Source organism: Lissotriton vulgaris, chromosome 1_1, assembly GCF_964263255.1.
Source record: "Lissotriton vulgaris chromosome 1_1, aLisVul1.2, whole genome shotgun sequence".
Classification (NCBI taxonomy): domain Eukaryota; kingdom Metazoa; phylum Chordata; class Amphibia; order Caudata; family Salamandridae; genus Lissotriton; species Lissotriton vulgaris.
Genome location: NC_141685.1, coordinates 1,695,397,838 through 1,695,424,718, shown reverse-complemented (window position 1 = coordinate 1,695,424,718; position 26,881 = coordinate 1,695,397,838). Strand labels below are relative to the sequence as shown.

At 46.6% G+C, this 26,881-nt stretch overlaps 1 protein-coding gene across 1 annotated transcript in view; it reads right to left on the bottom strand.

The window, feature by feature from the left end:
- The window catches only part of TASOR2 (transcription activation suppressor family member 2), a 911,282-nt gene that overhangs the window by 621,158 nt on the left and 263,243 nt on the right, over window positions 1-26,881 (bottom strand). Inside the window, exon 16 of the mRNA XM_086918936.1 lies at window positions 23,573-24,509. Coding sequence (XP_086775062.1) covers window positions 23,573-24,509 — 937 coding nt within the window. The remainder of the gene's footprint in view (window positions 1-23,572; window positions 24,510-26,881) is intronic.

Here is a 26,881-nt window from a genome sequence, read left to right as displayed (position 1 = left end):
CTAGGAAGACTGCCTTAAGTTCCACCTGGTTGATGTGAAGGGATTGCTGTACTAGATACCACAGACCTTGTATTGTTAGGTGTTGGGAGATGTCCACCCCAGACTATTTCTGATGCATCTGTGGTTAGAATGATTTGAGGCACTGGGTCCAAAAATGGCCCCACCTTCAATTGATTGTCGGAATTCCACCATTGCAGAGAACGGTAAGTGTGATGGTCTATCAACACTTGATCCTGTACATGACTATGTGATTGAGACCACCGGCGAGAGAGACACTGTTGCAGTGGGTGCATGTGTAGTCTTCTGTGTGTTCGACTATGGCAATGCAAGGCGCCATCATTCGCATAAGACACATGACAGTCCGAACTGTGCGAGCTTTGTTTGGCTCCAAGTGTAATAGGAGTTGTTTGAACATTTTGTATCCAAGCTGGATTAGGATATGTTAACTTTAACTGTGTGTTGAGTGTTGCCCCCAAGTATGGTTGAATCTGAAGAGGTTGATGGTGAGATTTGGGGATATTGATGGTGAACCCCAAGCTGTTGTGTAGACCCACTGTCAAATGAATGTTCACACTGGTGATGAGCGGTGGCTTTGATGAGCCAGTCATCTAGGTATGGGAATACCTTAATATTTTGTTCTCTTAAGTTTGCTGCCACTACTGCCAAGCTCTTTGTGAAGACATGAGGAGCAGTAGTGACTCCGATTGGAATAACTTTGAATTGGTAAGGTTTTCCTGCTATGACACACCTGATGTACTTGAGATGAGCAGGGGGTATGAGTATGTGAAAGGAAGAGTCCTTTAAGTCCAGTGTGGCCGTAAGGTCGCCCTGTTGTAGAAGGGGAGTGACATCCTGCAGCGTGACCATACGAAAATGTTCTGAGAGGATGTAATAATTAGATGGCCTGAGATCCAAGATTGGTCTTAAGGACGCGTCCTTTTTTGGGATTGGGAAAATATAGGGAGTGTACTCTGTGCCCTGCTGGTGAATAGGAACTGATTCTATCGCCCCATGGAGGAGTAGGGCTTGGACTTCTTGTTTGAGAAGTGCTAGATGATCCTGTGATAACCTGTGAGTGCGAGGTAGGATGTTGGGTGGCTTGATAACAATCTCCAGACAATAAACATGTTAGATAATATCTAGTACTCATTGGTCAGTGGCGATAGATTTCCGGACTGAATGGAAAAATTGAAGACTTCCATCAACATGTGCTGTGCTTTGTGGTTGGGGCAGGGGGTGGGGAGGAGGGGGGGGGGGGAGAGTCACTGTTTCGTAGTGGAGGATGCTCAACGAGAGGAAGCCCCTTTAGAGGAGCACCTGAAAAAAAACCTTTGGAGAAGGTGGATTGGCCCTGCTTCTGTTGGGAAGTGGTGGTGTCCGTTTTTGAGGATTTATATCCACTACTGTACCCTAATGACGAAAGGAACATTTAGATGTAGTAGTCTGTAAGACATCCATGACCTTAGCGGTCTCTGAATTTTTCTTCATTTTATCTGGAGGTGCATCCACCTGAGGAACAAAGAGATGTTCCTTGTCAAAAGGCATATTAAGGACCCCTTGTTGCACTTCTGCCTTAAAGCCGGAACATCTAAACCAAGCGTGATGCTTGAGGAGGACACTGGTGTTTATTCCTGTGTCTGCTGCATCTAAGGCACATCTGATAGAGTTATTAGTGATGGCCTGACCCTCTACCACAATCTGCTGCGCCTTTTTACAATACTCCTTCCATTTCATCCCAGTGGTCCCTATCATAGCGCGCTAGGAGGGCCTAGATGTTGTACAAAACGCCAGTGATTAGTTGCTTGAGCCGCTACCTGTTTGCCTGCTGTATTGATAAGCTTCCTCTCTTTTTCAGGGGGTGGCGCATTTCCAGATGATTGACTATTAGCTCTTTTATAAGCAGTGCTGGCAACTATATTCTGGTGGGACCTGACCACGTATGAAAAGAGGGTCTGATGGGGCTGGTTTATATTTTTTATCCACGTGTGGGGTAATGAGCCTAGCACGGATGGGTTCTTTGGAAATATCCTCAGCTTGGCGCAATATACCAGGGAGCACAGGCAAATACTGTGTGTCTTTGTTTGAAGAAGATAGTTTGTCAAAATGAAATTCTTACTTCAAAGATTCTTTATGTAATTGGACACCATGGTAGGTAGCTGCCCCAACTATAACCTGTTGGTAGGCACTAGAATCCTCAGGAGGAGAGGGTCTAGCTGGATATAAATCCGAAGCATTGGGTATCATGAGATCTCCTACTGGGCACCACATACCCCCAAGTGTGTGATCTAGGTAAACCTGGAGGTGCAGCATATATTGGATGATGATGTGGCGATGGATGAGAGGAAGGAGGAGATGGTGGATGAGGAGATGGTGGTAGTGGAGGAGGAAGAATTCCTTTATTTAATCTAATAGAGATCATTCACAAAATGTATAGACAACAGCCTTCCTTAATAAATTATACAATAGTACATAAATAGTCATAGCATAAACACTATAAAAAATGTAATTAATAAAAGGCAATTAAGAGCATATGCACGTTGACATTAAAAGCAAGTATCATCTAAAAGTCATAATATTATTTGCAAATTATACCTAGCCTGTGTTGTCCTCTGCTTTATCTTGCGGTTAACAACTTAGACCTAATGCGCCAGGTATAAAGCAAGTACAGTGATATGGCGATTACTAACCATTTTGCAAAATGTGATCTAAGTACTCTCATAGCATCTACTGGTCGCCTAAGCAATAACAGTCGGCATGGAGGTATAAGCCACTTTTTCCTAATCTGTGCATAGCAGGCACAAAAAAACATATAATGGTCTAGTGATTCAGGACTGAGGGTACGTGCAGGGCACATCCGTAGTTCCAGTAGCCTGAGTCCATCTAATTCTAGTGTAATTCAGGGGTAACGTGAATTGTAAGTAAAGTGCATGTGACTGTGGGAGTTCAATTTTATCCATGATTGCTATAGTGACTATAGCCACTCGCCCATCTCTGAATATAAAAATGATGGATACTATCCTATTCCCCAGCATGGAGCGGATGATCTTCTCCATGGAGCCCGCTCAAAGCTACAAGGTAATGGGGGCAGAAGTGTATCATCCTCTGGGGGAAAATAAGAAGGCCTTTTGCGCTTCACTATTGGAAACTCTCGTCCCTTACTTGCTGCTAACAGAAAGTTTTTTTCTTTATGGGGATTTTAATTTCCATTTTGATTAGGTCACCAATACTGATACGTTAGACCTGCTAGCAGCAATGGAAATGTTAGATCTCCTTTCCAGAGTACGTAAGGATTAGTTACTTACCTGTAATCCTAGTTCTCTTCCAGGGGTATCCTCATCAAAGTCATAAGCATTAGAATATTCCCGCCCGTACGCGGGACCCCGGAAAAACTATATTATATGTGCCCCACATATATATACTCATATATACTCATATATATATATATACTTATATATATATATATATATATTCCACAAAATTTCTCCCCCTCGAGGCAGAAAAACGGAGTCGCATTCAAGACAAAATCCAGCACAGCGCAGTAGTTAAGTTTCCTTCGTGATTTTATTCATCCATGGGGTCAGAAAAACAAAAAACCAACGCGTTTCGACAGCGTCCGCTGTCTTGTTCACGGTTAGTTTGTGTGTGTGACTCACAATGTTATGAAACATTTCCTGATACTGCAGGCACCGCCCACTTGGGTATTTCACAACAGGCATTGTGGGAGTTGTAGTTTTTGGTATTTACACAGATAAGGCGTTTCCAAAATTTAACAAAAAACTTAACAAACATTTATGTGCTCTTTCCCAATATTTACAATTACCAATTTCATGCCTCCTTAATGATTTATATAATCATTTGAAACGTTCACATAATTAAGCAATTTCCTAAAGCAAAGCAAAATCCTGCCCTCCAGTGGGCTAATTTACCTTCTATTGACGGCATTGTGGGATTTGTAGTTGGGAATATTTACATCGTCAGAGCCTTAAACTTGGATCAATATTTCTATGACTGTGTAATGGACCATGTGGTACCGCAATAAGAATAAAAGGATTTTTATCACTACATGGTTGTTACATGTGTCGAATATATGAATCCCGCCCTCCGGTGGGCTAAAATACAGTTTGTTTCAATTGTGATATGTGAGTTACTGTACCAAAAAGTGTGAGGGGAAGTGATGTGAGGGGATAATAATGTAAAACAAGGTTTTAAAATTTAGTGGATAAGGAGGAGGAGGCGGAACATATATAGCTAGTGTGGAGATTAAGTACTTTTCAGTCCGCTACAAGTGAATATAAAGTTCCTCCGACTGGTTGAGGCCCAGCGGGGTCATAGTTCTGAAGGATAGGATGTGTCTGGATTCTTTGCGTCTCAAAAGTTTTTCCATGTGGCCACCCCTAAACATATATATATAAAAACATGCAATAGCAGCGAAATAACATCAGAGCTGAAATATGCTGTGAAGAATTTCCACCATACATAAATAATATGCATTAGAAACATGAGAAACAACACCAAAGATTGTTTAGAAACTGTTTTAATGCTCAGATAGCAGCAGAAATTCTTATAACCCACTGAAAGCATAGAAAGCTCCCAGGCTGCATTGCAAACACACAGTCTAAAAAGACTGAAAAGCTAACCTGTAGCTGCACAGCAATAAACTGACACCGTGCCTTTAAGGCACTCATGACCCCCTGTATCCCATCATGCCTCAGGGGTGACAGTTAGGTCAGTTGTTCCTTTCGGAGACTGAAAAAAACAAGTAACAAATAGGTTAACAATATCTCCTTATTAAAGAATGTCCTTAGCCCGGGGAGGCGGGAGGGTTGCTTATGACTTTGATGAGGACACCCCTAGAAGAGAACTAGGATTACAGGTAAGTAACTAATCCTTCTCTTCCAGGGGATCCTCATCAATAGTCGTAAGCATTAGAATAGAATAGCGAGCCTCTCCTCATCCCTGCGGGCAAAGGAATAACAAGACAGTAATCTCATCAACAAGCCTGAGCAGGCCAAAGGTTATCCAAACAGATTTCTCAAGGAGGCTTGCCCTACTTGAGTATCGGCCCTGGAATCACATTCTAGACAGTAATGCCTCGTAAAGGTATGAACTGATTTCCAGGTTGCAGCCTTGCATATTTCTGACATTGGAATGTCGTGCAAGAAAGCCACTGTGGCCGCTTTCCCTCTGGTAGAATGCGCTTTGGGTGACCCCAATAAAGGCTTGCCTGCAAGCGGATAGGCCAATTTAATGCAGGAGACAATCCACCTGGAGATGGACCTCTTGCCGCTGGAAAGCCTGTTCTCATTGAACCATAGTTCACAAACAGCTGATCCGACTTCCTGATTCCCTCGGTTTTTTCCAAATAGAACTTGAGCACTTTCTTTAAATCCAAGGAGTGCAATGACCGCTCTGCTGGGGTCGCTGGATTTGGAAAAAAAGAAGGGAGGGAAATGGACTGATTTATATGAAAATCAGAAACCACCTAAGGCAAGAAGGATGGATGAGCCCTCAGGACTACTCTATTGTGATGGAAAAGAGTATATGGTTCCTTCGCACAGAGCGCTTGTATCTCGCTTACTCTGCGCGCTGACGTGATTGCCACTAAAAAGGCTGCTTTCCAAGAAAGATGTTGCAAAGAGGCCTTGTGGATGGGTTCGAAAGGAGGTGACATTAACCTGGATAGAACCAGGTTAAATTCCCAAGGAGGAGAAGGATTTTGCACAGGGGGATAGACTTTTTTCAACCCCTGGAGGAAGTCCTTAACCACCGGAACCTGAAAGAAAGAAATCTGATTAGGGGATTTCCTGTACGCTACTATGGCTGACAGGTGCACTCTAATGGAAGCATATTTCAAACCAGAAGTTGCCAAGGAAAGGAGGTATGGCAGAATTACCTCCTCCTGCCCTTTAGTAGGATCTAGGTGATGATCCCTACACCATATGTAAAACCTTTTCCACTTGAACGCATAGGACGCTTTCGTGGAAGGTCTCTTAGCCTCCTTTAAAATATGCATACATTCGGGAGCCCTATCATATTGTGAAAGGAGGGCTTGCGTATTAGCTATACGCCATATGTTGGTAGCTTGCACAGCTATTCTTTTGCCTGAGGCATCTATGACCTTGGATTCTTTGTAAGGTGGGGTGCCTCACCTGAAGTTTTTGAGTTTGCTCTCTTCCTAGCATTTGACACAACTAGTGAATCTAATGGTAGTTGTCCTTTAATGTAGGCTGGATCTGCAAGTGCAGGCATATATTTTTTCTCAATTCTAGGGTTTAAAATTCTAGTACGCACAGGGTCTTAAAAAAATTTCTGGAGCATGTTTGATGACCCCTTTGATCATAGGAAGAATTTTAACAGACCTCTGCGATTGTTCAAATGTGTCTAATAGAAAATCTTCCTCTGCCTCGTCAGAATGCATAGTGACCCCATGGTAAATGGCAGCTCTATTCAATAGCTGCCCACAGCCAATGTTATCTTCTGGGGGAAAAGGTTTTGATGGGTATGACTGTGGATCAGGAATATCTGGTATATCCTGTGGGTTTGGGTACTCCCAGTCTGTATCATCTGTAGGGTATGGGAAAGGTTCATCTGTGTCTATCCCTGTTCCTAAATTTTACTCATCATCATTTTGAGGTGAGTGTGGAGATAAAAGAGGAGAATGTGAAGGAGACATCTGTGGTGAATTGTTCAGGAGCAGGAGATGAAGGAGAAGGAAGTATAGGTGAAGAAGCGTGCATAGGGGATGTGGCAGAATCCTTCTTCTTGGCAGGAACCACAGGTGTGGATGTTTTATCTGCCTTCCTCTTCTTGTGTGGTATAGTGGACACCTGACCTGTTTTTGGGTCAATGTAGATCTTCTTTTGCATAGGATCTGGCTGGAAGAGTTCTTCTCCTTGTGGAACCTTTGTTGGCGCCGATTTTTTCAGTACCGGATGAGGTTGTTGCTTGTCTTTAGCCTTAGGAGTTGTTACAGTGTCCTTTGGCGTAGTTTTCGACACCGAAGGTGTTGCTTTCGGTGTTGAAGGCTGTTTCGAGGTCTTGGACGTGTCGGAATCAGGCCTTGTCGGTTTCGGCACCGAAGACGATGTCTTTGGAGTGGAAGCTAGTCTCGTCGGCTTCGAGGCGTCGGACGCTGGCTTCGTACCCTTGTCTTTAGAAGTCGACGGTTTCGGAGCCGAGACTTCTTTCGGTTTTGGTGCAGAGGGAGCTTGTGGGATCGGCATGTGCTGCTTGCTCGGTAGCGAACTACCGAAAGGCTTAAGTATTTTCTTCGGAGCCAGGCTCGATGGTGGGGTGTCTAAGTGGTTTTTCGGTCGCGACTGGGCCCCGGAGGCGGAATGTTGACATTTGCCTTCGATCTGGGTGCTATGTGTGGTGCAGGGGCAGTAGTACTCACGCTCTGACCCATATGGTATGGAGTCATCTGAGTCGTCTGCCTCTGATACGATCTGGAGATAATCGGAATCTTCTTCGGGAACGAGCGCAACCTCCTCGTCAAAGATATCCACCGGTTCCGGAGCTGATCTCTGCATGTCGTGTCGACGGGACCTCCGATCTCTAATGGTTTTCTTGGACCGAAAGGACGCGCAGGCTGTATATCTGTATTCGTCGTGTTCTGGCGATAAGCACAGATTGCAGGCCTCGTGGTGGTCACTGTGTGGAAACTTTGCTCCACACCCGGGGCATTTCTTGAACGGCGTCCTCTCCATGAGGTGTAGGATTCACGGCATGGATAGGCCCAACAGCCCGCGTCAACGACCGGAATCGAGCAGATGGAGTCGAAACTATGTTAGTCGATGTCGAAAGTAGTTTGGTACGTTTTTAGGAAGTTTTTTTGCGCCTCGAAGTGTTTGAAAAGTCTATTTCTAGCCGGAGCGGAAAACTTTCATCCGAAGCTAGTGGCGGAAAAAAACAATCTAAGGATGGAGCCGATACCCATGTGCACTATCGTCCAAGGGAGGAGTCACCTATCGCGTGACTACAAAGACTTCTTCCAAGACAACAACAACATGCAATCATCCGAGCCCAACACCATGTGGCGATCTAATGCTAAGTGTACAATCTGCAGCTCATATGCCTCGTACATAAAGTTATATTAATTAAAAAGTGGTGCATTATTTATAAATTCAAGGAATTAAAAAAAATATTAATTTTGGTGTTTTATAAAGAGTGTACATAACCCAAGGGTATCATAGGGCTGTACATACTAATGATAAACGTAAACAAAGAACTGAAACATAAAAGGAACATCAAATAAAAACACATAGCAACTTTTTTAAAACTCAGTAAAATATTATATTTAGTAACAGAGTTATTAATAGACGGCCTTCATTCGTTGGAGCCAATCCAGGGAAGAAGCATGTGTAGTTTTTTTTCTCATGAATCTGGGGGGGTCCTATCTTAAGAGAATTTGCGCTCCTTCGTGAGTGGCAGTCTCCTGGGATTAAAATCTTTTCTGCCAGGCACCTTGGTTTATTACAATGTAAGGCTTTATGTGTGAGGCGAGCAATTTTCAGTTGAGATCTGGCCTCAAGAGTAAGCCAGTTGAGAGACCTGAGTGATGGGGTAATATGGTTAAAGCGTCAAGTACCTGTTACCAGTCTAGCTGCTACATTGATGGTCACTTTGAGTGGAGCCGTTCTTGCTTTGGGAAGGCCTGAAAGGGTCGCCAAACCATATTCTAGTCTTGAGATCACTAATGATTGTACTGCTTCTTTGAAAGTCAGGAGGTGGCACCAATGCTTTCATTTTCTTCAGATGTTGGAGTATGAATGAAAAGTGGTAATGCCGATATGTGCTAGCATTTTCAGATTCTTGTCCAGTGTTTTTCCAAGGGATTTAGTAAGTCGATAATGGGAGGTCTGTAATTGACAGTGTCAAGGAGATTGATCCAGTCTTTGGTGTGTGTGGAGCTGTGATAAGGGGAGAAACATAGGAATTCTGTTTTCAGTGAGTGGAGCTTGAGGTTGTTTTGAGCTAGCGAGGACTGAGTTTTGTCAAGAAGCCTTGGCATTCCAGATCTGAATATATTTCACTATTCACTTTTGCAAACCCGGAGTTTGAAATATGATTATAGAGGCAGGGGCTTAGCAAAAGAAATAGTTATTTGGTTTCTCTATAGATTTGGTACCATTAATAATATAACACATTAATGCTCTTTTTACATCCATTGTGAGTAATGCTCTTTGTGCAGCGGATGAGGTTGTGAAAAAGAGATCAGTAGGTCAATAGTTTGATTAACATGGAATGTGGAGAAAGCATTGTTCAGAAAGTGAGTGAGCTTGTTCTTTGTTAATCCTTCTGAACGTGAATGAAAAGTTTCTCTACTGTCAAGGCTTGCAATTCACTAACTGTGCAAATAAGTAATTGAAATTAAGAAGTTTACTTTCAATGAGCACAATTGCATGAGACAAGAATGTAATGTATGAAAGGGGGGCCCATGAACTGTGGACATAGCTGGTGTTCTTGGTGGGATAACTATTTTAAGACTCTCTATGAACCATTTCACAATTGGGATCTTAAAGACGGATCAAGGTTGTAGGAAAGTGGCCCTTTTTTATGGCCATCCCTTAATTTTTTGCCCAGTGTCTGATGCACTTTGACTAACAGTGCCCTAGATCCATGCCAATCAGGTTCCCAGGGCCTGTTTTCCCAAAACCTTCCCATTGCTCCCTCAATTGGCACACCTCTGGCCCACTTGTACGTTCCTTGTAATAGGTACCAGTGGTACCAAGGGCCTTGGGACCAGAGAGGGTCCCTTAAGGGTGCATCATGTATTGTGCCACCTTAAAGGACCGCGCACCTAAAACCTACACACTGCCATTGCAGGCACTGTGGTGTGGCTAAACTAAGAGAGTCGACAAGGCACACCTTCCTGGGTGGCCATACCTACAGACCACTGCCTGTGGCATAGGTAAGTTTTCCCTCTGGCAGGGTGCACAATTCCACAGGTCAGGGCATAGCTGCATGAGCAATATGCTCCTACAGTGTCTTAGTCCATTCCTGGACACAGTAAGTGCAGTGAAGCCTTTTTGAATAAATGGTTGGGAGTTTGTCAACACGAACTCCACAGCTCTATGATAGCTTTACAGAAGACTGAGCAGTTTGGTAACAAACTTCTCAGCATAATAAACTCACACCGATGTCAGTGATGGATTTATTATAAAATGCACTCAGAGGGCGACTTAGAGATGCCCCCTTGAACAACAACCAACTTCTAGTGTATTGGCTGGCCAGTCACTGCCAGCCAGCCACCACCAGACAAGCTTCTGGCCTCATGGGGTGAGAGCCTTTATGCTCTCAGAGGTCAGAAACAAAGCCTGCTCTGGGTGGAGGTGCTTCTCACCTCCCCCTAGCAGGGACAGAAACACTTGGAGGTGAGCCTCAAAGGCTCTCACCTTGTGTTATGCCGATTTGGGCAACTCAAACTAGTGGAGAGGCCCTTCCCCCTTTCCTAACCCCAATTTTTGGTGGCATGACAGATGGGAAAATTAGTAAGCAGAGTAATAGTGTCCACCTCAAAGGGAGGGGGCACCCAAAGCGTTGAGTCACCCTAGGGAAAAGTAGCCATTGGCTACTGCCCCCCAACCTCAGTAACGCCATAAGTTTAGTATTTAAGGGCTCCCCCGAACCATATTCCTCAGATTAGACGACCTACGAAGAAGAAGGACCGAGTAGCCGCGCAGCATTGGAGAAGACGACTACTACTGACTTGGCCCCAGCCCTACCAGCCCGTCTCCTCCGCCAGCTAACCTTCTCCAAGAAATCCATTCGGGATTGGGAGAACCGCAGCAATGCCTGCGGAGACGTCTACAATTAAGGACTGCCAGTTTCTTCCAAGTCCTTAGATGGACTCAAGCCTCTTTCAAAAAGTCATAGGTAAAGACTGCACCTATGACAACGTGAGCCGTGCACCACAATTCTGAAGAAGGCCACGTGACTCCTAAGAGCAAACCTTAGACCGAAACATGTCGACCTCCCACTAGGTGCTGTGGACCAATCACTAATCCACTTACGCACCACCATTTCGTTTAATCATATCCCTATCCTGATCCATTAACACTTCTCTATACGGGAAAGGAGATGTTCGTAATCACTAGTCACGCTCCACAAGTGCAAACCACACAGACAGTCTCCATCCTGGTGGAGATTGGCTAATCACTAGGAGAACCGAACCCCCAAATGATTACGACCAGATGATGACACTACCCACCTTACCACACGAGCAGAGAAAAAATATACACCACGCACTGTGAAAGTGTGGTTGAGGACCTGCGATACAACATATGTGAGACTCTGGTTCATTTGACACTTGTGATTCATTCCCCTATGATTATGACTTTGCCAACATTGGAAACTGAATGAATCTTTGCTTCTTTCGCTCTCATAATGGTCTGGACAAACTATCAAAGACTCAGATGGTACCCGGAGTCTGATATATAAGGGGTTTGCTGCCGTACACTTGATCATGCTCAAGCATGAGCAGAAACTGAAAAAACTCTCCGGCTTAGAAAGTGTCTGAACAAGAAAGTCTCTTTAATAACATGCATCTTCAAAATGTGATTTTCTGCAGTTCTCTGGACTACTGTCTGATACATTGTTGTGTTATCTGGTCGTGAACCCTTTACCTGGTAAAGCTTAAAAAATGAATCTTCCTAGGGATTCGCACTATAATCGTGCAGGGACCATCTCCATCCTCATTTAGGATGGACCCATGGTAAGGATCATGTGGATTCAGTTAACGTTCATGGTCCAAGGTCAAGTATGGCGACTGTTATGCAGAAAGCAAATGCACCGGTGAGTGCACTGAAGGTTTAGCAGTAGTGTCTCATGGTGCTTTTTGGGTACGGGGAGAGTTATACGTTTCTTCAATATGGGGGTGTGGCTTAGCGGACCATGATGGCGGCTGCTCAAACAAAGCTCTGCTCGGTCAGCACATTTGCTGACTCAATCTACCTGCTGGGCTCAGTCTAAACACCCAACTGGCCCAGATCTGCGTGCCGGAATTCAAGGAGCTGAGCTTGGACTAAGCAGGAGCTGATCGTTCAACGTACTGGGCCTGAGTCCAGAACTACCGCGATCGCAGCCTGACCCGCGTGCCCACACACTGCCCCTCCTGGCCCCTGCCTGAGGCAGGCTACAGTCCAGTCCAGGGTACGAGTGAGGATGTGGTGATCTCACCCGGCTATCCACCAGGACCAGACACACATACGATGACAAGGAGGGCCCGGAGTACGAAGGTGAGCACCAGAGCCCCGGTAGGCCTCACGGCCTGAGGACCCGGCAGCACATAGCATCTGGATTCCTGGCTCCCTCTCTCCCTGACCGTCCGGAAGCGCAGCAGTGATCAGCTGCAACCAAAGCTGTACACATCACCCCTGGGCAGCCTGGGGGAGAGCAAGACACCCCCTCCCCAAGAGCCAATAAGGGCCTACTCTGCTTCTCTCCTGAGAATGCAGTGCCCCTTTACTCCCACAGACTCATAAGCCCAGTAAAAAACCCAGAGGCTGACAGACCGCGGGACCGACTTAGCTCTCCCACCCCCATCCCTCAACTGATGGCAGCCACGCTGTGCACCCTGCCCACCGGGCTCCTGGAAACAACAGCCACCAGCACAACACCATGCTGCAGGAACTAGGAGACCCTGTGAGTGCCGAAGACCCCCATGGACTGTTGCATCAAGCTAAATCTCTTCCAGTGAAGTAATCCTCAGAGAGAGTGGCTTCCCTTCCTTCCCCCAAAGACAGCTGCTCCACAGAGCCCTCTGTCCAAACGGCTCCTGAGAAGAAAGATCACTATCAGGATGCTGCGCACAACCTAGGGTGGCCTACCCGCAACCCCGAGTACCCACAACAGCCCAATCCACCTCCGGAACGGCACAACTACGACCTGTCCCTCCGTATCAGCTGAGTTCAGACCCGGACTAAACCCACTGACCAGTGTTAACTGGCCCTCCTCCCCTGCGGAAGCCCTTCAAAAGGACCCAACCTCTGCAGTTCCTGGAAGCGGAGCTATGGGTAGGCTGCGCTCGATCATGCCCACACAGGCATCACTATCTCCTGTGCTGCCAACTCTGGTACCGGACACGACTACAAAAGAGGCCCAGCGGCGGCCCTCCCTTCTCACGGCGGCGAAGCAGGACACAGCCCTGGAAGCAATAGAAAGCTCCTGCATCTCAATGGAAACCAACTAGGTTCCCTAGAAGCTGAACTGGGATTTCTCCAGGACAACCACCGCAAAGTAGAGGACAAAGTGACAGACAGGAAGAAAATGTGGACTTCGATACAACCACAGAAAAACATTGCATCGTCCAAGACCTGCAGAAACAGTACGAACCCTGGAGGAGAGGGCATAGTATGTTGAGAAGCCATGTCCGAATACTTAGCATGTCTGAAGGGATCAAGGGCCGTGACCCACTGACATTCTTAGAAAATCGGTTCTGTTCCTTCGTCACACCATCTGACCTCACTCCTTTCTACTCCAAGGTGAGAGCGCACCAGGTACAAGAACCACTGACAGGGAGGGGGACCCACACATCTTTACTACCAACAACAACTCGGACACCTCAAATGGCTTCAATCAGAATACCCAGACCCCTCCCTACTGGTGATGCCACAAACTAACAGACAATCTGATTTCACCCCACGACCAACGGAAGAAATTGGGTGGCAGGAAGGACTGGACCAGACTGTGGCCACTACTCCTGTCCATCCTCCAGCTTGATGACTAACTCACTGTGGACCACTCCTTAATGGCGGTTGGGGGAGGCACTACTGCTCCTCATTTTCTGCCTGACCTTACCCCCTCCTTTTTTAGGTCTCGGAACTGCGAACAGATTGCGAAGCAATCTGTCGTTCCGAGACTCTTTTGTAATCATTCTGGCTTTCGAGGAGTCAAGGGAGACAGACAAGCGAGGTGCACGCGCAACCTTGGAACTGGGATCAGGTCGCGCGCGCTTCCTGTCTCCCATGGCTCCTTGGAAGCAGACTCACACGCACGCACACACATACAGACCACCCCCCCCCCCCCCTCGCCGCACATACACACACTCACCCACACACACTCACACACACACATACAGAACATCCCCCCCCTCGCCGCAGCGCATGCGCAAGCACACACAGAGACACCCCCCCCCCCTTCCTACCTCGTCTCGGCGTGTCTTTGCGCTCCATGGTGACGTTCGCCAAATGAGGGTGAGCACTGGACAGACTGTCTTGCACAAGGACGGGCAGGTGCACAGTCGTCAACAGGCCCCCAACAAGTCACCGAGCACCTAAGGAGGGGTACCCTCTTTCAACAGGACACACCGGCTTGCCCCAGTCGCGTGCCGTCCCTGCCTCTCAGATTGCGTGCTAGTGCTCGCGCGCAGCCGCAGTTCACGGCTGCGCGCGCCCCCCCGCAGCTGAAGCAGCAGGCCTAAGGTCGCCAGTACATAGGGAGAAGCGGGTTGCTTTGCTAATTGTGCCGGTGCTTTCTGGTGCTTAGCACCGGCACTTACCTATCAGGGCCGTGTCTACTGCATGTCACATTTATTCACATGCTATTTATTACCTCACTGACTGTTGCTGTTAGTGCGCCCTCTGTCGGCTCCCAGCCGCTACAGCATTGATGCCGCCCGAGACGATTACTAAGTACCGCTGGAGCGATGAAGAAATGCTCCTGCGGTGTCACTTAACCACCAGAATCAAACTGAGCTGAAAGAATGGGTGACTTAACTGCTGGCGAGCGGGAAAAGAAAGATGAACACTGACTCACTGCCTAATAGTATGGAGACCCGGGCAGTGGTTATGTGTGTCGTGGCTGTGACCTCGCATCCTCCTCTGGAAGGAAGTGAGGTCGGATATTCAAAAAGTTGCTGGACCCGACTCAAGTGAGTGGTGTGCTCTTCACGTCCTAGCATCCAGCAGCATTACCGGCAGCAGTAACGAAGCATTCTGGTGACAACCAACACGTCTGATTGCAAGTAGGTTCCATGCACACGCACACCACCACTGCCATGCACACACGCACACCACAACTGCCATGCACACACGGACACCACCACTGCCATGCACACACAGACACCACCACTGCCATGCACACACGCACACCACCACTGCCATGCACACACGCACACCACTACTGCCATGCACACACGCACACCACCACTGCCATGCACACACAGACACCACCAGCTGAGTGCAGAGTGCTGAGTAGTGAGTTTCCAGAGTGCAGAGTAGTGAGTGCAGAGTAGTGAGTGCAGAGTAGTGAGTGCAGAGTAGTGAGTAGTGAGTGCAGAGTAGTGAGTGCACAGTAGTGAGTAGTGAGTTTCCAGAGTGCAGAGTAGTGAGTGCAGAGTAGTGAGTGCAGAGTAGTGAGTGCAGAGTAGTGAGTGCAGAGTAGTGAGTGCAGAGTAGTGAGTGCAGAGTAGTGAGTAGTGAGTGCAGAGTAGTGATTGCACAGTAGTGAGTAGTGAGTGCAGAGTAGTGAGTAGTGAGTGCAGAGTAGTGAGTGCAGAGTAGTGAGTGCAGAGTAGTGAGTGCAGAGTAGTGAGTAGTGAGTGCAGAGTAGTGAGTGCAGAGTAGTGAGTGCAGAGTAGTGAGTGCAGAGTAGTGAGTGCAGAGTAGTGAGTAGTGAGTGCACAGTAGTGAGTGCAGAGTAGTGAGTAGTGAGTGCAGAGTAGTGAGTAGTGAGTGCAGAGTAGTGAGTAGTGAGTGCAGAGTAGTGAGTGCAGAGTAGTGAGTGCAGAGTAGTGAGTAGTGAGTGCACAGTAGTGAGTAGTGAGTGCAGAGTAGTGAGTGCAGAGTAGTGAGTGCAGAGTAGTGAGTGCAGAGTAGTGAGTAGTGAGTGCACAGTAGTGAGTGCACAGTAGTGAGTAGTGAGTGCACAGTAGTGAATGCACAGTAGTGAGTGCACAGTAGTGAGTAGTGAGTGCAGAGTAGTGAGTAGTGAGTGCAGAGTAGTGAGTGCAGAGTAGTGAGTGCAGAGTAGTGAGTGCAGAGTAGTGAGTGCAGAGTAGTGAGTAGTGAGTGCAGAGTAGTGAGTACAGAGTAGTGAGTACAGAGTAGTGAGTACAGAGTAGTGAGTGCAGAGTAGTGAGTAGTGAGTGCAGAGTAGTGAGTGCAGAGTAGTGCGTAGTGAGTGCAGAGTAGTGAGTAGTGAGTTTCCAGAGTGCAGAGTAGTGAGTGCAGAGTAGTGAGTGCAGAGTAGTGAGTGCAGAGTAGTGAGTGCAGAGTAGTGAGTAGTGAGTGCAGAGTAGTGAGTGCACAGTAGTGAGTAGTGAGTTTCCAGAGTGCAGAGTAGTGAGTGCAGAGTAGTGAGTGCAGAGTAGTGAGTGCAGAGTAGTGAGTGCAGAGTAGTGAGTGCAGAGTAGTGAGTGCAGAGTAGTGAGTAGTGAGTGCAGAGTAGTGATTGCACAGTAGTGAGTAGTGAGTGCAGAGTAGTGAGTAGTGAGTGCAGAGTAGTGAGTGCAGAGTAGTGAGTGCAGAGTAGTGAGTGCAGAGTAGTGAGTAGTGAGTGCAGAGTAGTGAGTGCAGAGTAGTGAGTGCAGAGTAGTGAGTGCAGAGTAGTGAGTGCAGAGTAGTGAGTGCAGAGTAGTGAGTAGTGAGTGCACAGTAGTGAGTGCAGAGTAGTGAGTAGTGAGTGCAGAGTAGTGAGTAGTGAGTGCAGAGTAGTGAGTAGTGAGTGCAGAGTAGTGAGTGCAGAGTAGTGAGTGCAGAGTAGTGAGTAGTGAGTGCACAGTAGTGAGTAGTGAGTGCAGAGTAGTGAGTGCAGAGTAGTGAGTGCAGAGTAGTGAGTGCAGAGTAGTGAGTAGTGAGTGCAGAGTAGTGAGTGCATAGTAGTGAGTAGTGAGTGCAGAGTAGTGAGTGCAGAGTAGTGAGTGCAGAGTAGTGAGTGCAGAGTAGTGAGTAGTGAGTGCACAGTAGTGAGTGCACAGTAGTGAGTGCACAGTAGTGAGTGCACAGTAGTGAGTGCACAGGAGTGAGTGCAGAGTAGTGAGTGCACAGTAGTGAGTGCAGAGTAGTGAGTGCACAGTAGTGAGTGCAGAGTAGTGAGTGCACAGTAGTGAGTACAGAGTAGTGAGTACAGAGTAGTGAGTGCAGAGTAGTGAGTACAGAGTAGTGAGTACAGAGTAGTGAGTACAGAGTAGTGAGTGCAGAGTAGTGAGTAGTGAGTGCAGAGTAGTGAGTGCAGAGTAGTGCGTAGTGAGTGCAGAGTAGTGAGTAGTGAGTGCAGAGTAGTGAGTACAGAGTAGTGAGTGCAGAGTAGTGAGTGCAGAGTAGTGAGTAGTGAGTGCAGAGTAGTGAGTGCAGAGTAGTGAGTAGTGAGTGCACAGTAGTGAGTAGTGAGTGCACAGTAGTGAGTGTAGAGTAGTGAGTAATGAGTGCACAGTAGTGAGTGCAGAGTAGTGAGTGCAGAGTAGTGAGTGCAGAGTAGTGAGTAGTGAGTGCACAGTAGTGAGTGCACAGTAGTGAGTGCACAGTAGTGAGTAGTGAGTGCACAGTAGTGAATGCACAGTAGTGAGTGCACAGTAGTGAGTAGTGAGTGCAGAGTAGTGAGTAGTGAGTGCAGAGTAGTAAGTGCGGAGTAGTGAGTGCGGAGTAGTGAGTGCAGAGTAGTGAGTGCAGAGTAGTGAGTGCAGAGTAGTGAGTGCAGAGTAGTAAGTGCAGAGTAGTGAGTGCAGAGTAGTGAGTGCAGAGTAGTGAGTGCAGAGTAGTGCGTAGTGAGTGCAGAGTAGTGAGTACAGAGTAGTGAGTAGTGAGTGCAGAGTAGTGAGTGCAGAGTAGTGAGTAGTGAGTGCAGAGTAGTGAGTGCAGAGTAGTGAGTGCAGAGTAGTGAGTGCAGAGTAGTGAGTGCAGAGTAGTGAGTAGTGAGTGCAGAGTAGTGAGTGCAGAGTAGTGAGTGCAGAGTGGTGAGTGCAGAGTGGTGAGTGCAGAGTGGTGAGTGCAGAGTGGTGAGTAGTGAGTGCAGAGTAGTGAGTGCAGAGTAGTGAGTGCAGAGTAGTGAGTGCAGAGTAGTGAGTGCAGAGTAGTGAGTGAAGAGAAGTGAGTGAAGAGTAGTGAGTGAAGAGTAGTGAGTGCAGAGTAGTGAGTAGTGAGTGCAGAGTAGTGAGTAGTGAGTCCAGACTAGTGAGTAGTGAGTCCAGAGTAGTGAGTGCACAGTAGTGAGTGCACAGTAGTGAGTAGTGGGTGCAGACTAGTGAGTAGTGAGTGCAGACTAGTGAGTAGTGAGTGCACAGTAGTGAGTAGTGAGTGCCGAATCGTGAGTGCAGAGTAGTGAGTTCAGAGTAGTGAGTTCAGAGTAGTGAGTTCAGAGTAGTGAGTGCAGAGTAGTGAGTGCAGAGTAGTGAGTGCAGAGTAGTGAGTGCAGAGTAGTGAGTAGTGAGTGCAGAGTAGTGATTGCAGAGTAGTGAGTGCAGAGTATTGAGTGCAGAGTAGTGAGTGCAGAGTAGTGAGTGCAGAGTAGTGAGTAGTGAGTGGTGAGTGCAGAGTAGTGAGTAGTGAGTGCAGAGTAGTGAGTAGTGAGTGCAGAGTAGTGAGTGCAGAGTAGTGAGTGCAGAGTAGTGAGTGGTGAGTGCAGAGTAGTGAGTGCAGAGTAGTGAGTAGTGAGTGCAGAGTAGTGAGTAGTGAGTAGTGAGTGCAGAGTAGTGAGTGCAGAGTAGTGAGTGCAGAGTAGTGAGTGCAGAGTAGTGAGTGCAGAGTAGTGAGTGCAGAGTAGTGAGTGGTGAATGCAGAGTAGTGAGTGCAGAGTAGTGAGTGCAGAGTAGTGAGTGCAGAGTAGTGAGTGCAGAGTAGTGAGTAGTGAGTCCAGAGTAGTGAGTGCAGAGTAGTGAGTAGTGAGTGCAGAGTAGTGAGTAGTGAGTGCAGAGTAGTGAGTAGTGAGTCCAGAGTAGTGAGTGCAGAGTAGTGAGTAGTGAGTGCAGAGTAGTGAGTAGTGAGTCCAGAGTAGTGAGTGCAGAGTAGTGAGTAGTGAGTGCAGAGTAGTGAGTAGTGAGTTCAGAGTAGTGAGTGCAGAGTAGTGAGTAGTGAGTGCAGAGTAGTGAGTGCAGAGTAGTGAGTGCAGAGTAGTGAGTAGTGAGTGCAGAGTAGTGAGTGCAGAGTAATGAGTGCAGAGTAGTGAGTGCAGAGTAGTGAGTGCAGAGTAGTGAGTGCAGAGTAGTGAGTGCAGAGTAGTGAGTGCAGAGTAGTGAGTCCAGAGTAGTGAGTCTAGAGTAGTGAATGCAGAGTAGTGAGTGCAGAGTAGTGAGTGCAGAGTAGTGAGTAGTGAGTGCAGAGTAGTGAGTCCAGAGTAGTGAGTCTAGAGTAGTGAATGCAGAGTAGTGAGTGCAGAGTAGTGAGTAGTGAGTGCAGAGTAGTGAGTAGTGAGTGCAGAGTAGTGAGTAGTGAGTGCCGAATCGTGAGTGCAGAGTAGTGAGTGCAGAGTAGTGAGTGCAGAGTAGTGAGTGCAGAGTAGTGAGTGCAGAGTAGTGAGTGCAGAGTAGTGAGTGCAGAGTAGTGAGTGCAGAGTAGTGAGTCTAGAGTAGTGAATGCAGAGTAGTGAGTGCAGAGTAGTGAGTAGTGAGTGCAGAGTAGTGAGTCCAGAGTAGTGAGTCTAGAGTAGTGAATGCAGAGTAGTGAGTGCAGAGTAGTGAGTAGTGAGTGCAGAGTAGTGAGTAGTGAGTGCAGAGTAGTGAGTAGTGAGTGCCGAATCGTGAGTGCAGAGTAGTGAGTTCAGAGTAGTGAGTTCAGAGTAGTGAGTTCAGAGTAGTGAGTGCAGAGTAGTGAGTGCAGAGTAGTGAGTGCAGAGTAGTGAGTGCAGAGTAGTGAGTGCAGAGTAGTGAGTGCAGAGTAGTGATTGCAGAGTAGTGAGTGCAGAGTATTGAGTGCAGAGTAGTGAGTGCAGAGTAGTGAGTGCAGAGTAGTGAGTGCAGAGTAGTGAGTAGTGAGTGGTGAGTGCAGAGTAGTGAGTAGTGAGTGCAGAGTAGTGAGTAGTGAGTGCAGAGTAGTGAGTGCAGAGTAGTGAGTGCAGAGTAGTGAGTAGTGAGTCCAGAGTAGTGAGTGCAGAGTAGTGAGTGGTGAGTGCAGAGTAGTGAGTGCAGAGTAGTGAGTAGTGAGTGCAGAGTAGTGAGTAGTGAGTAGTGAGTGCAGAGTAGTGAGTGCAGAGTAGTGAGTGCAGAGTAGTGAGTGCAGAGTAGTGAGTGCAGAGTAGTGAGTGCAGAGTAGTGAGTGGTGAATGCAGAGTAGTGAGTGCAGAGTAGTGAGTGCAGAGTAGTGAGTGCAGAGTAGTGAGTGCAGAGTAGTGAGTAGTGAGTCCAGAGTAGTGAGTGCAGAGTAGTGAGTAGTGAGTGCAGAGTAGTGAGTAGTGAGTGCAGAGTAGTGAGTAGTGAGTCCAGAGTAGTGAGTGCAGAGTAGTGAGTAGTGAGTGCAGAGTAGTGAGTAGTGAGTCCAGAGTAGTGAGTGCAGAGTAGTGAGTAGTGAGTGCAGAGTAGTGAGTAGTGAGTTCAGAGTAGTGAGTGCAGAGTAGTGAGTAGTGAGTGCAGAGTAGTGAGTGCAGAGTAGTGAGTGCAGAGTAGTGAGTAGTGAGTGCAGAGTAGTGAGTGCAGAGTAATGAGTGCAGAGTAGTGAGTGCAGAGTAGTGAGTGCAGAGTAGTGAGTGCAGAGTAGTGAGTGCAGAGTAGTGAGTGCAGAGTAGTGAGTCCAGAGTAGTGAGTCTAGAGTAGTGAATGCAGAGTAGTGAGTGCAGAGTAGTGAGTAGTGAGTGCAGAGTAGTGAGTAGTGAGTGCAGAGTAGTGAGTAGTGAGTGCAGAGTAGTGAGTGCAGAGTAGTGAGTGCAGAGTAGTGAGTGCAGAGTAGTGAGTGCAGAGTAGTGAGTGCAGAGTAGTGAGTGCAGAGTAGTGAGTAGTGAGTCCAGAGTAGTGAGTCCAGAGTAGTGAGTGCAGAGTAGTGAGTAGTGAGTGCAGAGTAGTGAGTAGTGAGTGCAGAGTAGTGAGTAGTGAGTGCAGAGTAGTGAGTGCAGAGTAGTGAGTGCAGAGTAGTGAGTGCAGAGTAGTGAGTGCAGAGTAGTGAGTGCACAGTAGTGAGTAGTGAGTGCAGGCTAGTGAGTGCAGAGTAGTGAGTGCACAGTAGTGAGTAGTGAGTGCAGAGTAGTGAGTGCAGAGTAGTGAGTGCAGAATAGTGAGTGCAGAGTAGTGAGTGCAGAGTAGTGAGTGCAGAGTAGTGAGTGCAGAGTAGTGAGTGCAGAGTAGTGAGTGCAGAGTAGTGAGTGCAGAGTGCAGAGTAGTGAGTGCAGAGTAGTGAGTGCAGAGTAGTGAGTGCAGAGTGCAGAGTAGTGAGTGCAGAGTAGTGAGTGCAGAGTAGTGAGTGCAGAGTAGTGAGTGGTGAGTGCAGAGTAGTGAGTGCAGAGTAGTAGTAGTGAGTACAGAGTAGTGAGTAGTGAGTGCAGAGTAGTGAGTGGTGAGTGCAGAGTAGTGAGTGCAGAGTAGTGAGTAGTGAGTGCAGAGTAGTGAGTGCAGAGTAGTGAGTGCAGAGTAGTGAGTGCAGAGTAGTGAGTAGTGAGTGCAGAGTAGTGAGTAGTGAGTGGTGAGTAGTGAGTGCAGAGTAGTGAGTGCAGAGTAGTGAGTGCAGAGTTGTGAGTGCAGAGTAGTGAGTGCAGAGTAGTGAGTAGTGAGTGCAGAGTAGTGAGTGCAGAGTAGGGAGTGCAGAGTAGTGAGTGCAGAGTAGTGAGTAGTGAGTGCAGAGTAGTGAGTCCTGAGTCCAGAGTAGTGAGTGCAGAGTAGTGAGTGCACAGTAGTGAGTGCACAGTAGTGAGTAGTGAGTGCAGACTAGTGAGTGCAGAGTAGTGAGTAGTGAGTGCAGTGAGTAGTGAGTGCACAGTAGTGAGTAGTGAGTGCACAGTAGTGAGTAGTGAGTGCACAGTAGTGAGTAGTGAGTGCACAGTAGTGAGTGCACAGTAGTGAGTGCACAGTAGTGAGTGCACAGTAGTGAGTGGTGAGTGCAGAGTAGTGAGTGCAGAGTAGTAGTAGTGAGTGCAGAGTAGTGAGTGCAGAGTAGTGAGTGGTGAGTGCAGAGTGAGTGCAGAGTAGTAGTAGTGAGTACAGAGTAGTGAGTAGTGAGTGCAGAGTAGTGAGTAGTGAGTGCAGAGTAGTGAGTAGTGAGTGCAGAGTAGTGAGTAGTGAGTGCAGAGTAGTGAGTAGTGAGTGCAGAGTAGTGAGTGCAGAGTAGTGAGTGCAGAGTAGTGAGTGCAGAGTAGTGAGTGCAGAGTAGTGAGTAGTGAGTGCAGAGTAGTGAGTAGTGAGTGCAGAGTAGTGAGTAGTGAGTGCAGAGTAGTGAGTGCAGAGTAGTGAGTGCAGAGTAGTGAGTGCAGAGTAGTGAGTGCAGAGTAGTGAGTGCAGAGTAGTGAGTGCTGAGTGCAGAGTACTGAGTACAGAGTAGTGAGTCCTGAGTCCAGAGTAGTGAGTGCAGAGTAGTGAGTAGTGAGTGCACAGTAGTGAGTAGTGAGTGCAGACTAGTGAGTGCAGAGTAGTGAGTAGTGAGTGCAGAGTAGTGAGTGCAGAGTAGTGAGTAGTGAGTGCAGTGAGTAGTGAGTGCACAGTAGTGAGTAGTGAGTGCACAGTAGTGAGTAGTGAGTGCACAGTAGTGAGTGCACAGTAGTGAGTAGTGAGTGCACAGTAGTGAGTAGTGAGTGCACAGTAGTGAGTAGTGAGGGCACAGTAGTGAGTGCACAGTAGTGAGTGCACAGTAGTGAGTATAGAGTAGTGAGTATAGAGTAGTGAGCAGTGAGTGCAGAGTAGTGAGCAGTGAGTGCAGAGTAGTGAGTAGTGAGTGCAGAGTAGTGAGTGCAGAGTAGTGAGTGCAGAGCAGTGAGTGCAGAGCAGTGAGTGCAGAGCAGTGAGTGCAGAGCAGTGAGTGCGCAGGGTGAACAATTCCAATCCATACCACATAATTCCATTACACACCACATGCATACACTCCATAACACATGGCTAAAAGACATTGCCATTTACAATGCCATTAGCTCTAACTCAAATAAATCCGAGACCTATTGCATTTCCAATGCTTGTTCTCTTTTCAGCCACGATCTAGCCCAGTAACAAATTAATGAGACAAAGTTGGGCGACTCCGTCCATGTCTACAACTTTCACCTGCTCAACTACGACCCCTCCCACTTAATGACTAACTGTGACAACTGTCTGGATGCACTGCCATTTGCGGTAGCCTCTTCAATTGACAGTTTACGCTCACTGTTGAAATGTCTTTTCTAAAGTGTCCATTTGCGTGAAATGTTCCTTTCTGTAAATAAATAATTGAAAAATGCATTTCGGCATCAGCAGGTACACAAGATGATGTCCACCAGCTCGCACTGTATGCTGTTCAGAACAAAAAACAAGATAGAGATGCTAATAGATATTAGACTCTAAAATTGATGAGTTGCTTATATTCAAGTCTCTGCAAACAATTTTTCTGGCCATGAGTAAGTAATTAAGAAAATGTCAAAAAAATATTGAAGAAGAAATTTTTGTGTTGACTTTTGTTTCAAAGACAATAATACTGCTCAAAATGTGCAACACAATAGTTTACAAATTACATAAAAAAAACATTAGCCCACAACTTACCCATGCAGAGCTCGATTGATAGTTTTCTCTAGCGGATCACTAGTGTATTTGCTGTCACCATCAAAGAGATAATCTTTTTCCCAATTAAAAGTCACTTTAACCTTTCCATACCGCCTGAACACAGTACGTGGACAAACAAATCCCTTATATTGACCAATAAAGCCCCTCTTCCGCTTCTCAGTCAAAAACTCTGATTCCTTTGGTGAACCTGCAGTGTCCTCCTGAGGCCGAAAGGGCAATACCCTCCCAATGGGAGCCCCTTCCTGCAAGCCTTTGCCCCTGTTTTTTGTGTTAGATGGTGGAACCCCTTTAAGAAGTTGACCTCTTCGTGCATGTTCTGCAGTTGATGAAGCATAAGAGTGTTCAAGAGCTACTTTTTTTGGAGAGGCAGAATCTGGATGCAACTTTGAAATAAATCCATGGCCTCTTGCGGACCCTTGCCTTGAATTGATTTCTTCAGGTGTAGCGTTATTTTCCAATTCAAGATTAGTCGTCTGAGGAGACTTACAGAGACTGCTGAGAATAGGACTGCTGCCCTTAGGAAGTTTGGTTGCCCTTGAATATTCATGATCTGAAACAGATCGTGCCAGTTTCTCTCCCAAGAGAGCCTGCTGCTCCTCTATTGACAAGCCTTCACCAAAGGTTGCTGCACCATAGGCTGACCCAGAGCTAAGAGCAAGATCTGCAAGCAAGTTTAGTGCATGTGATTCATACACATTTAGTCTCTGAGCTAGAGCACTCACATCTTCTGCACCTGCTAAGAGCTCATCTGGCAAACTTTTCCTGAAAGCCTCCCTTTCCACAGAGGATTTCACTACTGCCTCAATAGTTTTGCTTAAAGAGTCGCCATTCTCCAAAGCTGCCTTGGCAATAAGAGCTGCTTTTCTGTTGAGGGGCTTGTGTCCACCAGCCAACTGCTTTTCATTAGATTTCTTCACTAAAACAGAAAATAAAAACATCAGAAACAATACATAAAAATAATTAAACACAATATATTGAAGCTCTCATTACAATCACACTCATACCTCAACATATGAGACAAGCAGAAAGAGCTTCTTCTAACCGAAGTCAAAGAAAGTCTGGTCTCTGCCGCAAGCGCAAACTCCCACCAAGGGCTAATAACGAATGCCCACAATATTTCCCTCCTGCTCCAAGGAGAAAGGAAAGGTATGGGAATTTCGGCCTTTAATTTCCCGAAAGAAGGTAGAAAACCATGAGGAATTAGACCTGGTATTCTTCGGTCCATGTATTATTCCCCATTCAGGGTGGCATAACTTGTAAACTCCAATAACTAATGGGGTGGTATCAACCGGACTTCTTAAGTTCGATGTCAGTATCTTTCAGCAGAGGTAATGGAGAACTCATAATTAGGATCCATATATTAAAACCCCAAAGCAATATTGTACTGAGGTGACATGTCTGTGCATGTATGGTCTGAGTAGGCATGCTGGTGGGTGTGGATGCTTTGATGCATGTATGACAATTTGGTGTTTGTGTATGGGGTAAAGGCCGAGAGTTAGCTACAGCTGGAGGGAGAATGGAGCCCTAACAGTACCTATCTGCTGTGAATGTAACCTAAGGGCTTAACATGGAATAAAGAATTTACTTCCTACCTGAATGGCTGCAAACACTTTTAAGACCCTGCTCTCCAACTACAGCATTTTTGTGACTAGGTGTTAAATGAATATGGGTGGACATGCAGGAGAATTCTGGTGACCTTTGGCAGCTGGTGCTGATAGAAGAGGAGTTCTGCCTAGTGATGGAGTGACCTTGTGACCATGATGAAGTAGTCTGAGGTCGACACCCTCAAATCCACAGGCAGGTGGTGTCAGCACTGGCTACTGTATAAAAGGAGCCCAGTGAGGAGGATTAGCAGGACAAGATATCCGGTGAACAGAGTAAATACTGAGCTGCAGTGTCCAGTAGGTAGCGAGGATGTTTTGAGGACAAAAAGCGAAGTAAGTGCTCTATTCCGGCCTGCACAGTGTCTTATTCATTAAGCAGCCTCTGCAAAGGTAATCAACATGAGAAAACAAGCCATGAACCTGTTTTCACTGGCAGCGGCATTAAAGCATAAGGAGCCTGCTGTTGCCTCAAAAAAATACAGAAACATGCATTTATCAAACAAATACCCAAATTACAAAACATTTTATGCAATTCACAAACAAAACAATTATAATAATTGGGATTTTCATTTTAATAGGAAGGTAGGATCTTTTTCATATTTGAATTTATTTCTAAAAGATGAAGCAATATTCTAGTTTCTAGCATATTGCTTTGTCTTTGTATGCTCTTAATACATGCTCACTTTATATTGTCGTACACCAGTACTTCATTTTAGGCTACCATTTACTCATACTAGATTCTATTTGATGTACTTGCACGGCCCTCAAGAATGAAGCTAAAGATACCATATTCACTTTTTTCCTTCAATTTTAAATGCCATCACATTTATAGAGTGGTTTAAAATGTTCAATTTTGCTTTTTGCATAAACTTTACTAATCTGCTAAAATAATTTTATTTTCAAAACAGCGGCAGTCTCAGTGAATAGGCATTGTGGACCCCAAGTTAAAGACCGCTACTCTCAGTCAATCAATTCTGTACTTGGCATTGGATTCCTGTTACGATTGGGCATTAGTATGTTCTCGTTGTCCAACAAGCCCATCTGCTCAAGGGACTTGTGCTTTGCCTGGGACATGGAATAGTGTGCACACCGTTGGTTTCTCTCTAACTTTTATGGTCCTCTGTTGGAAGCCCTCACACGCTTTTCAACTTTCTAACACTGTCCTTTAGTAGCTGCAAACTGCATCCCTTGTGAGTGCCCTTCTGTGCTGGTTTATGGTGGCTACTGGAGTAAATGCTAAACAAAGATTTCCATAACTACTTATATGAGGCCTAGGGATAACTACCAAATCCCAATGACGCATTTTCCAACCCCACGTGGTCGAAGTCTAGCTGAAAAATATTGTCTCTGCTATGTTTTTTCGGTGTCTGCTATCTCATCATTAATGTTACTTCATCGTACTGCTCCTGACTAACCCTGGGCGAAGTACTACGCTACGCTCGCGTAGTTTGGGAAGTTTGCGCTACTTAACACTTCGCGAATTGCACGTAGCACAGTGCAAACACGCGTAGCAGTCATTTTTTGCATGCTCGCGGTCCTCAACGTCAAGTTGGTGACCGCGAGCGAGCAAAATGACATCTGGGCGAGACTTTTTCCTCGTTCGCGATCAGCAACATCAAGTTGCCGATCGCAGGCATGGAAAATAAACCTCCCGGCGAGATTCTCAACGATGGGAGGTCAGGTT